The sequence below is a fragment of the Chiloscyllium plagiosum genome, chromosome 16 (assembly GCF_004010195.1).
Source record: "Chiloscyllium plagiosum isolate BGI_BamShark_2017 chromosome 16, ASM401019v2, whole genome shotgun sequence".
Classification (NCBI taxonomy): domain Eukaryota; kingdom Metazoa; phylum Chordata; class Chondrichthyes; order Orectolobiformes; family Hemiscylliidae; genus Chiloscyllium; species Chiloscyllium plagiosum.
In genome coordinates, this window is record NC_057725.1 from 53,512,838 (window position 1) to 53,532,746 (window position 19,909).

The window sequence follows — 19,909 nt, forward strand, 5'->3', positions numbered from 1 at the left end:
GATGAGATCAGCATAATAGTGAGAAATGGTCAGGGCTCAGAAGATCAAAGCGTGTAATTGTTTCAGAGACAATGAGTACTACCAAGGGATACAAGTCTCTGATGGGATGTGTTCCCTAACAGCAATTACACTGTAGATCAGAGTGTAAATCAAGAAATAGTGAGATAATACTGAAAAAATACATATTGTGCCAAGGATTTTTTAATCTTGAAATTACGAAGATTACAACTGTATGAGAGGAGAATGCTGATAGGTTGGTAAGTGGACTTTGCTTGGTCGAGGCATTTCTATGAAGAATACATCAGTTGAAGATCTGTTTAAATTTTAAACCAGGTCCATGAAAATGAACCAGAAAATGACTCCCATCTATTCTGCTGTATCAAAACAGGCCAGTGTGTATACAATATTTTTTTTTCTGTCAGCAAAGAACAGGACCCTGCTATTAATATGTGTAGCTTCCAGTTCATGCAAGTGCACCACACTGGGAGCCCAGCTGACCAGCCTGAATTGTTGGTCAGCATCATTCTTGATCCACCAAGGGCTATTTAGCAAATATGTCCAATCATGGAATTATGTCGGACAGTGTTGTGAGCTTGCAAGAGAGATTCAGTTGGGTAAGGACAGAACCTTGATTATTGTGAACAGCAGAAGGGTAATACTGTTTATGTACTAAGGGAATCCCCGGGTCTATGAGACATACAACCTAAATATCTGGCATCACAGAAGCACTAAAAGGCATATATCACATTATTCATTTGTGTGATAGACTCATATTGCTGCTTAGTATAGCATGAAAAAGCCAGCTACACCTTTGGTCAAACATTTGGGGGGAATATTTTACCTAAACTGAGAGAGAATGGGTACATTTCAGGACCAAACTGATAGCCTTACTCCTGTTCACGAACGCGTGTGGTATGCCATGAGAAATGATCCTAATGGGAGATTCGTCATCCCACATGATAGGTTTGATGTTGTCTACCTCAGCATCATGCTTGCACAGTGATACATGTATTTCAGTGTCAGTGCAATACAGGGAATGTAGGCTGGACATGACAAAGGCAGGCATAATTTTGTTTTTGTTCAATGGATGTGCCTATGTCAGCATTTATTCTCTACCTCTAATAGCCCAAAGACCAGTTAAACATCAATCTTGGTGCTGTGGGTCTGGAGTCACATGAGACCAGACCAGGTAAGGGTGGCAGATTTCCTTTCCTTTCTGCTATCTTCACAACATTTATTTCAATTTGATACAATTCTTAAACTTCTTGGTTAGCCATGAATGGCATTTTTTCATCGACGCTTTCTTTCTAAATGGATCTTACTTTTTCTTAAACCTTGCTGCCACTGTACACCAATGGTTGAGTGCTGCACTAGGGGACTATTTTGTCCTGAATGTTGTTGAGTCTCTTCAGTGGTAGCTGCCTGGAACTTGATTTTGGGGGGCTTCAGTGACGGTAATGTCATTGAATGTTAAAGAGAGATGATCGGATTTTCTCTTGTTGGAATTGGAACCTGTGCTTGCAAATGCGTGGTGAAGTAACTCCTGAGAGAATGTTATCCTTGTTGAGGGAATCTAGAATTCTGCAAGAGCTGGGGTTTGTGGGTACGTAGTTCCCACTTACAGAAGAAATGCCTCTTCATTTTCCTAAGAAATCGTGAATCTCCAGCTTTGGAGATGCCAGTATTGGACTGGGATGTACAAACTTAAAAATCACACAACACCAGGTTATAGTCCAACAGGTTTATTTGGAAGCACTAGCTTTCGGAGCGCCGCTCCTTCATTAGGGAAGGAGTAGTGCTCCAAAAGCTAATCCTTCCAAATAAACCTGTTGAACTATAACCTGGTGTTGTGTGTATTTTAACTTTGTGAATCTCCAGAGTAGTCTCCCAAGAGAGCTGTTGATGGCGAGTTATTTAATGTATTCAGTGCTGAGCTAGACAGATCTTTTGAAGTGCAGTGGAGTCAAGAGGAAATTCCCTGAGGGAAGAAAGCGTTCAGGCCAAGATCAGATCAGCCATGATTTTACTGGGTGGTAGTTCAGGCTTATATCTTATGTTTTTCTGTTCTTACACTTTCTAGTTAGAAAAGCAGCATTAGTTGAAAATCCTGGAAGTCGGGTTTTCCACACAGGAGTTGTAATTCTCTTGCACATGCTTTATGCCCTTGACAAATTCCGTGCACAGACATTGGCCTAGTACGAGAGGTCAGGAGCACCAGAAACATCCGATTCATCATCCTGGAGTGGGGGCAAGAGTTTCCATTCCCTCAGATAGGTTATCTGATCGCAGAAAGAGACAATCCAATCCTGACCATAAGGAGGCGCTGTTATATGAGGGCAGAACACTCTTCTGTTTTGGGTCTGCAGCCAGTGCTCTGAAGACATTTGCATGAGAACATGAGAAACAGGAGCTGGAGTCATTTGGGCCTATGTGCTTGCTGCTCCATTCACTAAGATCAGGGCTAATCTTCTCCCTCAACTTCATTTTTACACACCAACCCCAAAGCATTTAATTCCCTTTGTCACCAGAAAACTATTTCTAAATTTATACATTTAAATTTATAGAGTTGTACAGCACAGAAACAGACCATTCCATCCATGCTGACCAGATATCCTAAACTGATCTAGTTTCAGTTGCCAGCACTTGGCCCATATCCCTCAAAACCCTTCCTATTCATGTACCCATCCAGATGCCTTTTAAATGTTGTAATTGTACCAGCCTCCACCACTTCCTCTGGCAGCTCATTCCATGCAAGCACCACCCTCTGCAAAGAATCCATTGCCTACTGATTGAGGGATTGTGTCACTGAGAGGGTGTAGTTCATAAATGGGATCTATGGGTTTCAGTGGATTAATCTGCCAGAATGTAGCATCTCACTTAGCTGCAGTGAACAATGGTAAATTTAGCAGAGGGAGGGATGGAAAGTCTTAATGAGGTTACGCAGCTTCTGTGGAAGGGAATGGTATATGGTGAATTATTCCAAAATCACGGATGAAGAAGTTAAGAATAGAAGGGGATGTTGAGCAGAACAACACGTTCAGCTCACGATCAAATGATGAAATAAGATGTCCACTGAGACCGAGGATATAAATGGATTTGAAGAATGAGAATGATTGGAATGAGAGAAGATTTTGGAAAGAATGCAGATAGTTCACTGGGGCTGGTGACAATCGGCAACATGTGTTTTTTGGACCAAATAGCATGTTCGCATTAAATAAACTGTTTATGTTCTTGCAGTTTTTCATCTCCCTTACTCGTGAATGACTGGCTTGACATCTGGTAGTGCTGTTTCAGGGAGTCTCAAGGCTGTACTCTGGGACAGGTGTAAGCTCTTCCCCCAAATGGTTTCACTGTTGTTTGAAATGTTTGGTTAATTGGGCTTCTGTGTGTACTTAACACCCTACAACTCAATAATCTCCTTAATCTGCTGACATTCCTCTCTCAGTGACTAGACTGAATGATGTCTGCTGGAACGGAATGGACTACTTGCAACTTTACTGATATATTAGGCTCCGAATTGAGTTTTCAAGCACCTAGCCACATCATTCTGAGCTTCGCCTCCATGCTGTCACTCTAACCCTGCCTCAATTCTTCATCTGCTGAAACCCACAACCATGACTTTGTTACCTCCAGACATATCTATTTGGAATCTGTACACCCCTGGTCACCTCCCACATTTAACACTCTTATAAACTTGAGGTCACATCAAATTCTGCTGCTCATGTCCCAACCTGCACCAGATCATTTTTCATCCAATGGCCCTGGGCTCAAAGAAGAAATTGATTTTAAAGTTCTCGTCCTTGTTTCAGGTCTCTCCATGTTCAAGCCTCTCTCGTACCTCCTTGCCCGCACATCTCTTCTGATCTTTTGAAGTCCTCAGACTTTCTGGAGACTTGCTCATTGCTAATTTCAGGCTATTAAACATCCTCACTTTTAATCAGTCCACCACTGATGGCTGTGCCTTTGTTTGACTAAGGACAGACCTTGAGAAACCTTTCACTGAATCACTACTACTCTCTTACTTCATATTCCTCCTTTATGATGGTTCCTAGAATCTTTGGCTCTTGGTGTCACTCAGTGTCACATTTTTGTTCTGTAATACCCATGTGAAATGCCTCTGGGAGTTTTAAAAATTTGTACCTTTGACCCTGAAATCGTACTATAAGCAAAATTTGAAATTCCATCAATAAATGAGGGAATTTGCAGTTGTTCTTCAGAATATTTGAAAGGTGCTGTTAAGCATTTTTATCAAGATTTATATAATTTTCTCATATGATCAAAAATACTAATTCATGTAAACAGGCAAATCTAGTTTGGAAGCAGTTCCAGGAGGGAGAATGTTAATACCAGAAACCATGTAACTAGTAGACCCATAGAGCTACAGTCAAAGGAGAGCTATAAGCAGAGGAGTTGGAGGTGAATGCAAATAAGGTGTAAATAAGAGAAAATTGCAGAAGTAGGCAGAAAGAGGAATTCCGAATGCTTGTGGAGAGTAGATGCAACACATTCTCAAGTAGAGACAAGTTTCTTTTTCTGCTAAGCAGAAAAGGAGACAGAAGTTCCTGGAGGTACTTTGCTTTGTTAAACCTGGAAAGGTGTGAAAATAGCTTTGAGATGATAAAGAGGTGGATGCTTCCCCAGAAATGATAAATCTATAATCCTGGCTGTTATTGTTTGGTAAGTCGAAAAGGAATTCTGAAAAGCTACACTGTCACTGGTGGCTGTGCTGATCCTAGTTACTGAGCGGGGTTAACAGCCACTGCTAGCGGTGCTTGAACCTTCAAACATACATATTGGGTCTGAGGATAGTCAAGGTTATTCTGTCTAACTCATGGCAAGCTCTGAGCTGTCTCTACCACTACAATAACAGTTGAATCTGTGTATTGTTGATGTAAGTTGGGCGAAGCAGTGGTTTCAACATTAACCGAGCACCGTATTCCGTATTCTCTCTGGCTCCATAGAGGAAGCAATTTGGAAACCAGCGGCTTTGGCCTTTCCTCAGTTCAACTCCTCTACTAGAAGACATTGGTTTATTGACTTTAATATTGTTTCCCAAGCTGAATAGATTTTCTCCCACAGATTTGTTAATCTTTCAGTTGAACAGGGTTTGTTTGTAGTGGATTCCATATAAATGATACTTAATGCTGTGTGGTTTATTTCTTGTATATTGTAATTGGGCAATTTAAAAGCATGAAAGAGGGGCCTGCTGTGGCTTTATGTTCTGCCCTGTCTGATTCTCCTGTTCTTTGCTTGTCTTCACTTTCATTGTTTGTTTCTGAGAGCAACCACTCAGTCCATACTTCTCTGCCATTTGCTGAACCCTTGTATCTTTCTCTTGGTCTTCCTTTGCTTGCTGCTGTGTACTTTCGGACACACTGACCTGCGTTGGCTTACATTTTCATTGTTTTGCAGGAAACCCCCCGTCGTGCCTGAACATGCACTGTGACCAAAGCTGTGCTCTGATTGGAGGGATGCCTGTTTGCAGCTGCTATGGTGGTTACTCTCTGGGGAAGGATGGGAAGACTTGCTTTGGTAAGAGACCGATGCTTATCAACTTTGGGAATTAGCAATAGTAGCCAAGCCTTTAAGGGCTTGTTAGCTCTGATGTTGATCCAGTGAGTATCCGCCTAGAAATATCAAAGGTTCAATCCCTGGGCTTTGCTGAGTTGGTGTCCCTCTTTAGAGAGGTGATGGCGTATTCTCCTATGTTGGTATGTAGGGCCTCTGTTACCCCCGCGGGGCTCAGTAGGAGATGATGAATTTCTTGCTTTTTTCTGCCTGTAAAGATTCAGGTACACAGAATTCATGTCCCTATGATTTTTAAGCCACTGGTGACACCATCCTCACGTTGGTACGAGTGCCAAGTCACATTCAAGGTGAAGGAGATGGCACAGTTCTCTGACCACTTACTGAACCTTACACAGTTTGGGCATTGCTGCTGTCTCTCCTGGAGGTTTGAGAAATGATTTTTTTTTTCTGAATCCCTGTGGGTAGGGCTTTCTTGAGAGAAGCTTCCTCGCTTCCCCTCTCTGCAGCCTCTACTCCTTTCGCTGGTCATTTTGCTGAGAGACACTGCAGCAAATGCCACCAAAGACTGATACACAACCCCATCCACCAACATCTCTAACTCCAGAGAACACATCAATAGTGCAATAACTGAAGAAAGTCAAAAGGACCACCATTTGGATGGGTATATGAATAGGAAGGGTTTGGAAGGATATGGGCCAGATGCTGACAGGTGGGACTAGATTGGGTTAGGATATCTGGTCGGTGTGGACGATTGGGACCAAAGGGTCTGTTTCCGTGCTGTACATCTCTGTGACCTCACCCCTTAAATGGATTCCTCTACCCTTTATATGAAGCGAATGGGGAGCTGCTTGTGCAGGTCAAGTATATGATTGGTTCTGTGTAACTAGTGCAGTCATTCAGTGGGCACATACAGGGCAAGTTTGAAAGAAGTGTGTCAAATCAGACTGACGTTGCGTTCATATCATTCTTCACATTATCGGAGCATGCTCAGATGCTAGCACTGGAACCAAATAGTGCTTGGTTTTGAGGGCCCTGTGGCATCAGTATTTGTGAGCACTGAATCACAGCCCACATGCACTGCTAGAAAGTATAGGGTGTACTCCCTGAGAAGTATGCATTTATACTCGCACTGGCCGCACAGATGTATTTTACGGAATAATTCATCTTTCTTTAATCATGCCGCGTAATTATGTGTAGATGTATAAATGGGCAGGATATATCAAGTGTGGCCTGTATGTTAGGCGATGATGCAGTGTGAGTATAAGTATAGCTGCCTTGACTGTTACTACTTTCACATTTACATGTATGAAGATGGACCCAAGGTGAAATCAAAATTCGCTCAGCTAAATGGAGCAGTGAATGACATGAGCTGAGCTGACTTGTTCTCTGTGGATCGAAGAGTGTGGCGGTGGAAAAGCACAGCCGGTCAGGCAGCATTCAAGAAGCAGGGGAATCAACCTTTCGAGCATAAGCTCTTCAGCAAGAAACCTTGAAACGTTGATTCTCCTGCTCTTCGTCTGGTGCCTGACCAGCTGTGCTTTTCCAGCACCACACTTTCAACTTTGATCTCCAGCGTCTGCAGTCCTCCCTTTCTCCCATGTTGTCTGTGGATGTTTAGTCGAGGGCAGTGGTGACTCACACTGGTGGAGCAGTGGGAACGCTTGCCTGATCATTTGCCCCTTGCAGTAATTATTTGAGTGGTGAAGTGGGATTTATGAAAGCCTTTGTGTAAAACTATAGGCCCTTTTGAAATTTGCTATTTACTACCATGTCCGCATTAATGCCTGCCGTATTTCACCCAGAATGCTGTTTCTGTGCCTGTAAGGAGATACAGCACAATTGAACTTCCAGGCGAATAACGTCACTTGGCAGTAAACGTGCACTGCTTCTGAAGTCTGATTGCATCTAAAGCATAAAGTACAATAAACAAGGGGAGTTCAGAGACACTTATCTTCTTTATAGCACATAGGAAAATGGTAATACTGAATTTGCTTTCCCTTTAAACTGATGCAACTTGTGCAGTTGTGGGATGCTGTGAAGAACAGTAGTGAAATGTGCAAGAGCTTTAATGGCGTTCCCCACTGCTCCTGGTGTTCTGCAGCATCCAACCTCTCAACCCTGACTTGAGTTGTTAGTTTATGTGACCCTGCGAAAACAGATGTGGTGTCAAAATGAATGGAAATATATTGCATCACATTGTAAAAGGGTTTCAACTTTCATGTGTGAAGCAGGTATATTAATGTAACTGTGGTTCTGGATTTTAACTGCTGCTGAGGGAGTCCAGGGAACATCATTTTAGCTCAAGTCAGGGTTTGGGTTTGAGTTTCACTGAAGATTTATATTAAATGTATGACAAGCACCTCTATCGAAAGATTCAGGTATGCCTTTTCCTTTGTACATAAAACAGGCCTTGTCACTTGAGCACATTTAAATTTGCATGGCTCCGACCTTGGCTGCAGTATTGCTGTGGAAATATAAGGATTCAGGCACTTAAATCCCCCGCAGAACAATGTGGAAAGTCAAAGTATACACCCTCTCAACCCCAGACACACAGAATTGGTACAACACAGTTGAAGGCAGTTCAGCCCATTGTATTTCTGCAGGATCTCCATAAGAGCAATTCATCAAATGCTACACCTTTGCCTTCTCTCCATTGTCCTTCTATATGAGGTAACAATCTAATTGAGTTTTGAGTGTCTTAATTGAACCAACCTCCACCACTCAGTCAGACAACACATTCCACATCGCAAACTCTCATCATTCCTTCTGCCAATTACCATAATATTGTACCCTCTGCTCAATCCTTCCCTCAATAAGACTTCTCCTTAGCTGCACTATCTCTCCCCTGATAGCACAATCACAGCTTTTTTTGTTGTATAACATGTCCTAACACCTCCAATAACTTTATGCACATTTGCTCAAAGTGTTATGACTGAGAAGCGTAAACAACCCTTAGGCTGCACTACTGATATTTATGGATCTTGATACTCGGGTATACCTGTCACTGGAGAAATCATGTTGTCATTTTCAGACATAATTGTGTGATTTTTCAGTTGCTGCTAATGATCTCACACTCATTAACAATATAAACATGGAGAATCGAAAACACGAGCAGAATAGAGCAAGAATTCAGAACCTGTGGAGTAAAGAGAATTGTATCTTTACTCTTAAATCTAAATCACATGCATCTGTGAGATGACCACCCTTACTATCTTCTGTACGTAGTTTGCTTTAATAAAATCTGCTGTTCGTCACTCTCAAGTGTGTAGATCTCATCTAACTACAGCTACAGGTTACTATTAGAAAAAAAACCCTCCCAAATGGTGACCATTTGGAGTGGCCATTTCTTTTGAAAGAAAAGGTCCAAGTTAAAAAAAAAAATTGGTGACAGTGTGCCTCCATCTTGAGGAGCACCCTCCCTCCATCACCTACTTGCAAAGGCAGCCTGCTACGTTTTCTGTGGCACCTTCTATTGGCTTTCCAGCTTTGAAAACGTGTCCACCATTTTTAATCGGATGGTGAGCTTGCCCTCTGTCCTTTAGTTGTCTAATGCAGGGAAAATTACAGCAGGGTGACTGCTCCCAATATAGCATCATCTTCTGACCCATATTTGATCTTGACAGCGGGACTGTGAAGCCCAGGGACAAAATTCAACCCCTAAATTTAAAGGCAGGCCTTTTTTTAATAAGTCGCTGTAGAGATATGGGTACTGCTGGCAAGGCCAACTGATATTTTTGTAAAGGTGAAGGTATTTTTTTGAACCACTGCATTTGGTATTTTGTTGTCAGTTTTTAGGTTTCCCCAGATGATATCATAGGAAAAGCGTTTCCTAACTTAAGGTCATAAATAATTAAAATTGGCTGCCGATGATATTTTGCATTACATTAAATTAGCCCAAATGTCATCTATTATTCTGAAGTGGATTGAAGTTCGTATTAAATAAATAATACTGATTTTCTGAAAAGGTGATATCATCACTTTTGAAGCAGTGCGCAAACAGAAGCAATTATTAATATGAATTTAACAGGAAATGAACAGAATCCACACCACTTTATTAAATGTGAAATTTATTAAATCATTTGTTTGACGGTTTATGACGCTTGCATGAAAAATAATCTGAGACCAATCCAATGCATGCCAAATGCACCACCACTCACTCAACACAAGGAAAGCTTGTGTAATATTTCATCACAGCGTTTCGACACCAGTCCGCTCCACCCACCATGCCCGTTCCTAGTAAAAATAAACATATTCTACAACCATTAGGCATGCAACAACATTCGCACTTGAAGTCAATTATAAAACTGAAATTAAACTTTCAACACTGGCATGTACTTCAAAATTGATTAATGGATTCCAGACCAAAGGAAAAATGAGATGGTAATAGAAAAATGCATCATTCATGGAAAACAAATTTGGTGAAAAACAACTTTTAATTTTTACCATCTTTATTGAAAGGAACAGCAAATATATAAACCAGTTCTATACGTGCATTTGCCTGTCGTGGACCAGTATTCACTGTCAGTCATTGACAATGCCTCAGACCCTGATTGAGGGGGAATACAGATGTTTGTCACATTTACCTGGACTCCAGGTAGAGGGGACCATGTCATTTCCATTTCATACATACAGCAACTTGCCTTTCAAAACCTCATGAAACTTAATTGGGCAAAGTTGAGTCAAATGAATAATGGACACTATTTGTACCTTAGAGTGAATTCTGCACTGATAAATTAACATTGAGGAAGCAACTTAACTCAGTAAGGGAGCATGGTATAGCTCACAATACAAGATGGTGTCAATAATTTAAGATTCTGGAGAATCATTTCTCATGGGAGTCACTAATCCATACATTCACCCTTCTTTTTGTCACTCTAAATCGGTGTGTTATGCTTCAAATGAAATATAGATTCCCTTGTTGGTGCACAACCCAAAACTCATACTACCTAATTCGCAATGAACCTGAACTAAAGCTAATGATGCCACTTCCAATGCTTATCAGTTTAAAATCCAATTAAAACTATGTGCACAAATAATTGAAGCACAACTCGAAAGTTGTCCGAAAGTAGAGAAGAGCATTGACAAATTCCATGTAGCAACACAAACTCAATATTACTTTGCACTGGAAAGTTCAGTTTATAGTAAAAAGCAGTTAACAAAGATAGAAACGGGGTGATTTCCAAACCTCACATTCCTGTTGGACAGTGTAAACTGATAATGGAGATCACCAGAGTTATGGTGCATTTGAGTTATGGACCAAAAATTTAAAAAGGCTTAGAAAATAAATTTCAACACAAGCACAGATTTCCGATTTGGTTTCCTGCCAAGCAAGGCTCCCCAGGGAACCTGCAGCAATAACAGACAATGCAAAATTTGTACTGTAAGTATACCTTTCACTACACTTAAATTGGATTTTGCAATTTATCCAAATGCATTTTAATGAATTTGTAAGAAGAAAACAATGTCTTAATGCGTAAACCACATGTAATTTTGCAATGGAGTTTTCTGGGATTCAGGTATACACTAATTTTGCACACATGAAGTAAAATATATTGAAATCTGTTTCATGCATAATTCATAAAATGTCCGTCACATCCCATTGAAAAGGTCGTTACTGAAATTTTCTCCCAGAACACAATAGGTCTGGTCTCACAGCAAAGTTCTATCTGTAACAAACTGTGGCAAATTGTTCAGTGTTATAAATGTGATACATTAATATCTTCTTCACACAATTAGTTGCAGTCATTCACTTTGATTCTGTACAAGCAATACTGAGAGAGGAATGTTGTGTTGTAAGAAATTGGAAGTAAAATGCTGAGCTATCCTTCTCTGAACCTCACCATGCCATGTTGCTAGAGAATCTCAAAATACCTATGTCATAATAAGTGTCATCTTTCACCTTCAACTAGTTATATTTCTCTGACAGGCGATAAAGAAGATGTAGCTGTGAGGGCTGATGATATACAATGTTCCAGCATGCATATATACAGAAAATATTCAATGTACTCAGCATGATTGTAATGGATATCATAAGTAGAATCTTCAGCAGGCAAATAATATCTGAAAAATTTTTGTATTGTCCCCCCCCCAACCCAACAAACACATCCCTCCACTCAAACATTTGATCATATCCAATTTAAACATTCAACAATGAGCCATGTTTCTATTCTGGGGTTCTGCACGCTGAAAGGAAACATTGCAATAAACAGGACATGCAATGCTCTTTGATATATCATGTTTTGAATGATTTATCTTTATGTGTTGAACATGACAATCAGTCACATGAACCAAGATAAACTCATCAGGTTAACGTATCACAGCAGGAGCCAATATTTGGTATTTCAAATAGGGAGATATTACTTTACATCCTAATGATCTATAAATAGTGCCTGAACATTCGGCCCTACTTGGTATTTCTTAAATTTACACCTGAATCTTTAAAATTAACTCTCCTATCTGTACCTCTTATTCTGCCGCAGAGAATGAAATGGAATCTCATTGAGCCTTGTGCTCAGATTTCATAGATGTGGCAACATAGCCGGTTTGATTTGCCCTCAATGTTTGAAACTCCCTACATTCCTGAAGATTTAGACACCGATGATTAGTCTTCACTGTCAATTTCCTGAATGATGTCCTCACTATTGCAAACCAAGGCAACTTGGTGCAGTCTAGAATGGGAAACATTTGGGGAGGCGTTGGCTGGTATTCATCCTACATTGAGTCCACATAGGCCCTCCAAAGAGCATCCCAAACCGGCCCATCTTATCCCTTAACCCTGCATTTCCATGGCCAATCCACTTGCACATCTTTGGACTGTGGGAGGAAACTGGAGCACTCAGTAGAAACCCGTGCAGACATGGGGAGAATGTGCAAACTCAACACAGACATCGCGCGAGGGTGGAATCGAATCCAGGTCCCTGGTGCTGTGAGGCAGCAGTGCTAACCACTGAACCACCGTGCCCGTCCTGTACTGGAATGTTAATCCAGAGACCCAAGTAACGTTCTGGAGACCTGGATTCAAATCTCACCACGGTAGATGTTGAAAGTGCAGGTTCATTGATGCCCTTTGTGGAAGAAAACTGCCATCCTTACCTGGTCTGGCCTACATGTGACTTCAGACCCACAGAAATGTCATTGACTCTCAACTGTCTCTGGGCAATTACAGATTATCAATAAATGCTGGCCCAGCCAATGACACCCTCATCCCATGATTGAATAATGAAAAGATATAATCAAATACATTTACGATATCAGCCATTTTTTTTAACAGGGTATTGATAAATCAAAGCTTTTTGTCTTGTACCTATCAGGATTAAGATGCAAGAAACCAAACTTGTAAAAGGGAACACCACTTTACATGACAAATGAAGAGGATGCTGATTGATTGAACTATAGTTGGCACAGAGATAAGGCAGCATTTCAAAGCGAACATTTATGGACGTGTTACGTCACACCTCTGAGGCCATCACATCTGAGGTGGGACTTGAAACTGGACCATTTGACCCAGAAGTAAGGAGACTATTCCTGCGCCACAAGACCTATCAGCAGGATCTGGTCATTTTCAACTGTAGCTAGCTGAATAACTTCATACTAGGCTGGCAGTCTGGTTAGAGCATTGTCATGGAGAATACAACAGAGATTGGTGTTCCCCAAAATGCTTTTTCTATGGCAATAGTGCAATATATTTTGCTTAAACAGAGCAGTGATCTGTGTGTGACTGAATGTTGTTTCTCATGCCCACAAATGAAATGCACTGCAAGCCCAAATTATCTTCAATTTATCTGGAGCATAATTCTTGGTACAGTCTGGATTTTACCCACAAATGATTCATGGGTAAAAATTGCCATTTCATTGGTGTTGTGCTGCCAGGCACATCAGCTGTACAACCCAAGGACAGGTGAACAATATCAAGCTATCGGTCTCTTGATTGTCAGTAGTGGGCAGCATACTGCTGAACTTGCCCGATACAAATCTCAGAATATAGTGTCCAGCACCAGAGGTGATTCTGCTATTGGACAACATCTTGTAAATAATCCAGACTGTGCCTAGAATTACACTGGTTGTGTTAATTCTGTGGTTGAATGTTATCTATGCTAACAATTAGACCAGAAATCAATTTACCATGATACTGTGTTTCCTTTGTGCATTCTAGAAACCACATATATTCACCTCACAGCTCTTTGTATCAGCAAAAAGAGTGTGTGTGAGCTTTGCACATGGGGTTATGGAGATGACCAATTCCTTATGTGTCCTTCATGGCAAAACCCCCTAACAATTAAACTCTGCCTGCCCAGTCTGAGGTTTATCAGTTTAGCTAAGATTGGCAGTTCATAGATCCTGCTTGCCAATTGATCAGCCCCCTCGTCTTGTGTTAGGAGAAAGGAAGGGCTGGAGATCACAGTCGAGAGTGTGGTGCTGGAAAAGTGCAGCAGGTCAGGCAGCATATTAGGAGCAGGAGAATCGACATTCCGGTCATAAGCCCTTCATCAGGAAGTCCTGATGAAGGGCTGAAATGTCAATTCTCCTGCTCCTCGGATGCTGCCTGACCTGCTGTGCTTTTCCAGCACCACACTCTCAACCCTCTTCTTGCGCTGTATAAATTGGTGTTCCCTTTCTAAGCTTGGTTTCTTGTGTCCCAGTCCTGATGAGGGCAAGATGAAAACCTTTGACTTCATATCACTTTGTAGCAACATTTAAGTTGTGTACTACAAATTGGTTCAGTCAAATAAAGTAAAAGTTTGTGATACACAAAAGTCTGTAATGTTTGGATCTGAGAATTAACTATTGATTTGCAAATATTGCATAGAAAAGAATGTGACTTATGGCTTTTTCCCTCTTTTCTTACGTTTATTTTTAGATGTGGATGAATGTTCCCGATATGGTGGACAAAGTCTTTGTCAGCAAATCTGCAAGAACAGCATTGGCAGCTACAGATGCCTCTGTTACCAAGGATACCAGCTCTTGGCCAATGGGCGCACCTGCATTACTTCAAAATATTTAGGACTAACTGGTAAGTGATAGTTTGATAGGAGGGCTTCATGTAACAAAGATGGATGCTGAATCAAAGAAGAAGAAGTTCAAAGGTTACTGAAGGCTTAGTCAAAGACGGTGGGTTTTTAAAGTGGGTCTGAAAGGAGGAGAAGGTGTTGGAGAGGTGGAGTGCTTTACGAAAGCCCCTCAACGTAACCAGAAAGTTCGAGGATGGGTGTTGTAACTTCTGCAACAGATACTTGAGGTAACAGAGTGCTGACTACTTAGAAACAGCTGCTTTCTATTGACTTGAATTGTGTTCCGACTCTCATACAAATTGACTTGCACACTGACTCCAGAACAGAACCTGTTCACAACCTGGGGACTGCCGATATAGGGTAACCATTTTACGTTGGTGCTGTACAGTGTGTTTTTATGCCTTAGGATTTATGTTCTTTCAATCAACTGCAAAACGTTTTGGCTTTATTTGTTCAAGTTCCACTCTGCATCAACGGCTTGATGAAGCACCTTAAGTTCCTCTTTTACTTGATATCCTGCAGTCTGCAACCTTCATTTCTCCAATGTTTATTTTGCTCCCCTGGCCTCATCATCTTGTACCCGTCATCATCAAATGATACTAGCTCAGTCACCTCGTCAAACCAAATTCTGCCCTTTTTTGTTAAATAACAAAAATAAACTCATGCTTGAAATCTGAAAATGAAAGTACAAATTAGAATTAGAATTGGAATCCCTACATGGTGGAAACAGGCCCTTTGGCCCAACAAGTCCACACCAACCCTCTGAAGAGTATCCCACCCGCACCCATTCCCCTACGTTTATTCCTGACTCATGCACCTAACCTATACATCCCTGAACACTATGGCCAGTTCACCTCACCTGCACATTTTTGGATTGTGGGATATCTGGATGTGGAAAAAAAACCATGCCAGCCACCATTTCAGGCTTTAAGTGAAACCTTCTTCAGGTTAAGGAAGGGCTGAAGTGTCAAGTGAGTTCTGATTGTTTGTCATTGCCGTCAAACCCACTGAGTATTTTCAACTTTTCCTGCTATTATTTTCCTTCTCTAGCTAGTCCCTTTGTTAAACTCAAAACAATGCTTTGTTTTCTGTCCTCAATTCTAAATTATGGTTGTCCAGTGTAAACAGTAGGGCCCATACTGACTCCAGACATACCCTGGTAATTACCTTCTTCCATTCCAGCTCAACATCTGATATAAAATGTCTTTCGCTTCTTCAGACTGAGCAGATTTCAAGTTTGCTTCAAAACTCCTTCTCATCCCACTTTCCCTCTTTCCTGCTTTCCAACCTTATCTCCCAACTGGTTTTGCTGAAGTTCTGAAATTCAACCTATTGAATTTCCGTCATCCAACTGGTCTGTTATTTCCTTCAAGTAGTCACTACGTTTAGTCATGTAGCGAATCACCCCTTACAAACAATGCTGGTTTGCCACATTTGACTGTGTTTCCCTGGGTTGGGTAAAAAGTAAGATAAAAACAGTTATTCACCAATTCTAGACTAAATACATGTTCATTGCTAAGTGTTTCTTGTCGATTAGATGCTTTTACTTTATTCAAGATAAATCTATAACATTCCTATAACAATGGGAAAAATCTTGTTACATTCCTATAACAATGGGAAAAAGATTCAAACTTAAAGTAGGCACGTTCTGATTAAACCGCTTTTTTTTGCTTTTTAAATTACAATTTTGATAGCAAAGTCATCATCTTAACGTAAAATTTTCTCAATTCTATGGATTGGTTCTTGTGATGAAGAGCTGGAACATTCAGCATAATTTTAATCTTCTACGCGTATGCGGCATTATAATGATGCAGTAATAAAACCTGCTCCTTGAAAGTAAAGGCATTATCTTTACCTACAGTGTGGTCGTAACTACTCAAAAATGTTTATTTAGAGCATATTAATGGTTTTAGCTGAAATAATTATTCAAAGTCATAAAGCGTAATGATTTTCTTGATTTTTTTTTGTTCGAAATTAAAGTAAGCCTAATTCTGATTGAACCCAGTTTTAGTTTTTTTGTTCCTGTCATCTAACTTGAAAACTCCCTATTGGGAGCTGTAAATGAGGTGTTAAAATGTTGAATGCAGTTCTGATCCCCAGGTTGCAGGTCCCAGTTCTAGGCGTTTTACTGCTCTCTCCATTAACCTGTAATGTTCTTCAACTACAAATGAAAGGCTCAACGGTGAATGGTTTCCAGAGCTATCTTTGGTTGTAATCAACAAAGTTTGCTTGTAATAAACTGCTATTACATTTGGCCTCCTCAGTCACTATTTCTGTTTTCCTGAAGAAAACAGCTGACCAATTTTATGACCCATTTCCTCAGGCCTTTTACTTGTGCACCCGGGGGCCTTGTTAAGATTGCTGAGTTTTGCACATGCCTGTTCAGGGCCTACTACAACACGGGAAGAAAATACATTGTGTTTTATTAATATGGGAGTTAGCTCTGCTTCATGCATATTTTATCTGAGCTAAATCCGGTAGCTTAGTGGTTATCCAGAGGCCTGGACTGATGTGAGCTAAAATCCGACCATTCAGTATGTTAAGTAAATCTGGAAGTGTTGGTAATGTACATAGGGTTATGGGATTTTGCCATAAAAACCTAACTGGTTCATTAGGAAAGAAAGCTGCAGTTATTCCTCTGTCTAGCCACATGTGAACCTAGGCCCTAGCCCACTGTTAAACGGACCTCTCAAATGACGAGCAAGCCACTTAGTTGCACCAAACTGCTAATAAGAATAAAAAATGTCATGGAACATTCTTTAGTTGCCTGGATGAGTGCAGTTTCAATAACACTGAAAACGTCCCTTTCCCCCACCTTAGACATTTACTTTCTTCAACACTGGTGCACAGTTGCAGCACTAAGCACCATCTAAAGATGCTCAGCAGCGACTTGCCTTAGCCCTTTTGACTGCATCGTCCAAGTATGCTACCTCTCCCAGTTAGAGGGAAAAGAATAGAAGGCACACAGGAACATTCCAACCTGCAAATTCCCCTTCAAGAACAAAGAGACCTTGGAGTGCAGGTTCATATTTCCTTGAAAGTGGAGTCTCAGGTAGAAAGGATAGTGAAGGAGGCATTTGGTATGCTTTCCTTTATATGTCAGTGCACTTAGTATAGGAGTTGGGAGGTCATATTGCATTTGTTTCTGTGTAAAAACTCTACGACTCTGTGTGCCTGAATATGCTGATATTTGTAGAATTGATGGTTTCACAATCCTTTGAAGCAATGTTTCGTTTTTGCACTAAGCCACCCTCTGTTGTGTTATGTAGCACTGGCATCCTTTTAAGAGCGATAGATTCAGGACAGATCTAAAAGCTCAAAACTGCACATCCATGTTGTGCTCTGGATCATCAGCTGTAGCAGAATTGCATTCTTCCACAATCAGAAACCTTGCCTCCAGTTCTGGAGGATCAGCTTGTCCCAATGAGGACTGTAAGTGATTGCCTAAACAGTAACGAAGTTCGCCTGAAAATGAGGTGCCAAATTCATGAAGCTACCACCAGCACTTGATACCTGCCTATTCAGTTGGAAGTAAAGTGTTATAAACACAGCTAACTGATCCCACAGCCAACAGACTAAATCATTTTTCTGATAGCCTGTCATAAGTAGTTATGAATGGTGGTGTAAAATTAAATAACTAAGCAGGGAATAAGGTCACATGAACATTCTTTTCCTCAACAATAGCCAAGCACAGCATGTTAATACAAAAACAAGACTGAATTATTGGAATCCCTGAAAGTACCAAATGTACAGTCTATCATGGCCTCATGCCAATTCAATGCACTGGTAAATGAGTGCACATGGGCGACAGCAGAATCTGTCCACTCAAAACAACATTTAGTTCTGGTGCTGATACCTTGTGCTCTGTAACCAGCCTAAGCTCTAGTCAAGCTGTTTCAGATCGGCTCCAATATTAAACATTCACCTGACAATGTAGAGCTTCCATGGCAACTATTCTGTCAACAAACAAAGACAAGAAGAAATCCAATCTGGCCAATTTCCACCCCATCAGTCTACTCCCAGCCATCAGCAAAGTTGGTGGAAGGTGACTTTCATTGTATAATCTGTAACTTCATCAGTGCTTGGTTTGGGTTCTGCCAATGGCATTGGTCTCTACTCCTTAATATAGCTTTGGTACAAACATGGACCAAAGAGTGGAGTTCTTGAGCTGAGGTAAGCATAATTGCCCTTGACATAGAGTCATGGAGATGTACAGCATGGAAACAGACCCTTCTGTCCAACTCGTCCATGCTGACCAGATATCCTAAATTAATCTAGTCCCATTTCCCAGCATTTTGCCCATATCCCTTTAATGCTGTAATTGTACCCACCTTCACCACTTCTTCTGCCAGCTTATTCCATCCACAAACTACCCTCTGCATGAAAACATTGCCCTTTAGGCCCCTTTTAAATCTTCCCCCATCAAGCCAATATGTGACGGACTGTTGCATCAAGGAGCCGTTTCATAACTGAAGAGAATTGGAGGCCAATCATCTTAATTGCAGGAGACATCACCACCCGAATTCCCAGGGCAGTGTCCCATACCCAAATATCCTCAGTTGTTCTCCATGACGTTCACTCCATTGCAAGGTCAGACATGGAGACATTTGCCAATGACTGTATGTTATTCAGTCCAATCCCCAATTCCTCAGATAATGCAGCAGTTCAGGCAGCAATGCTTGGTCACCATTTAGGCTCGGGCTGTTGAGTGGCAAACAAAGTTTGTGCTGGAGAAGTGTCAAGCAATGACCATCTCCAACAAGAGAGTATCTAACCACCTACCATTGACATTCATTGACACTACCTTTACTGAATTTGCCCTGGCTTTGGAGTCACCATTGGATGAAACCTCTCTGGGCAGGGGTGGTGAGCTATGTAGATATGTAACTTATGGCTACAAGAGCAGTTCAGAAAGTAATAATTCTGCAGTGAATAACTCTCTTGACTCCCCTCAACTTGCCCATTATATAACACATATATCTTAGGCAGAGTACTCTCCACTCCACTTACGTGGAAGAGCACTGATGAGCTTGAACACTGGTCATATCACCGTCATCCAGATAATGTAGTCCAACTGATCATGATCCTGCTGTCCACTTTATAATCATTCACTTCCTTCACTGATGCGACATGGCAGTAACTAGCAGCAACTAGCCACAACCTGATTGACAAACAATAGACAATAGGTGCAGGAGTAGGCCATTCTGCCCTTCGAGCCTGCGCCACCATTCAATATGATCATGGCTGATCAACCTTAATCAGTATCCTGTTCCTGCCTTATCTCCATAACCCTTGATTCCACTATCCTTGAGAGCTCTATCCAACTCTTTCTTAAATGAATCCAGAGACTGGCCCTCCACTGCTCTCTGGGG

General features: G+C 41.1%; 1 protein-coding gene across 5 annotated transcripts in view; it reads left to right on the forward strand.

Annotated features, from left to right (window-relative positions):
* Window positions 1-19,909, forward strand: part of LOC122557922 (von Willebrand factor C and EGF domain-containing protein-like) — a 326,824-nt gene that overhangs the window by 122,300 nt on the left and 184,615 nt on the right. For all 5 annotated transcript variants that reach the window (XM_043706141.1, XM_043706142.1, XM_043706143.1 and 2 more), the window contains exons 5-6: window positions 5,413-5,532; window positions 14,387-14,539. In XM_043706141.1, the coding sequence (XP_043562076.1) occupies window positions 5,413-5,532; window positions 14,387-14,539 (273 nt within the window). The remainder of the gene's footprint in view (window positions 1-5,412; window positions 5,533-14,386; window positions 14,540-19,909) is intronic.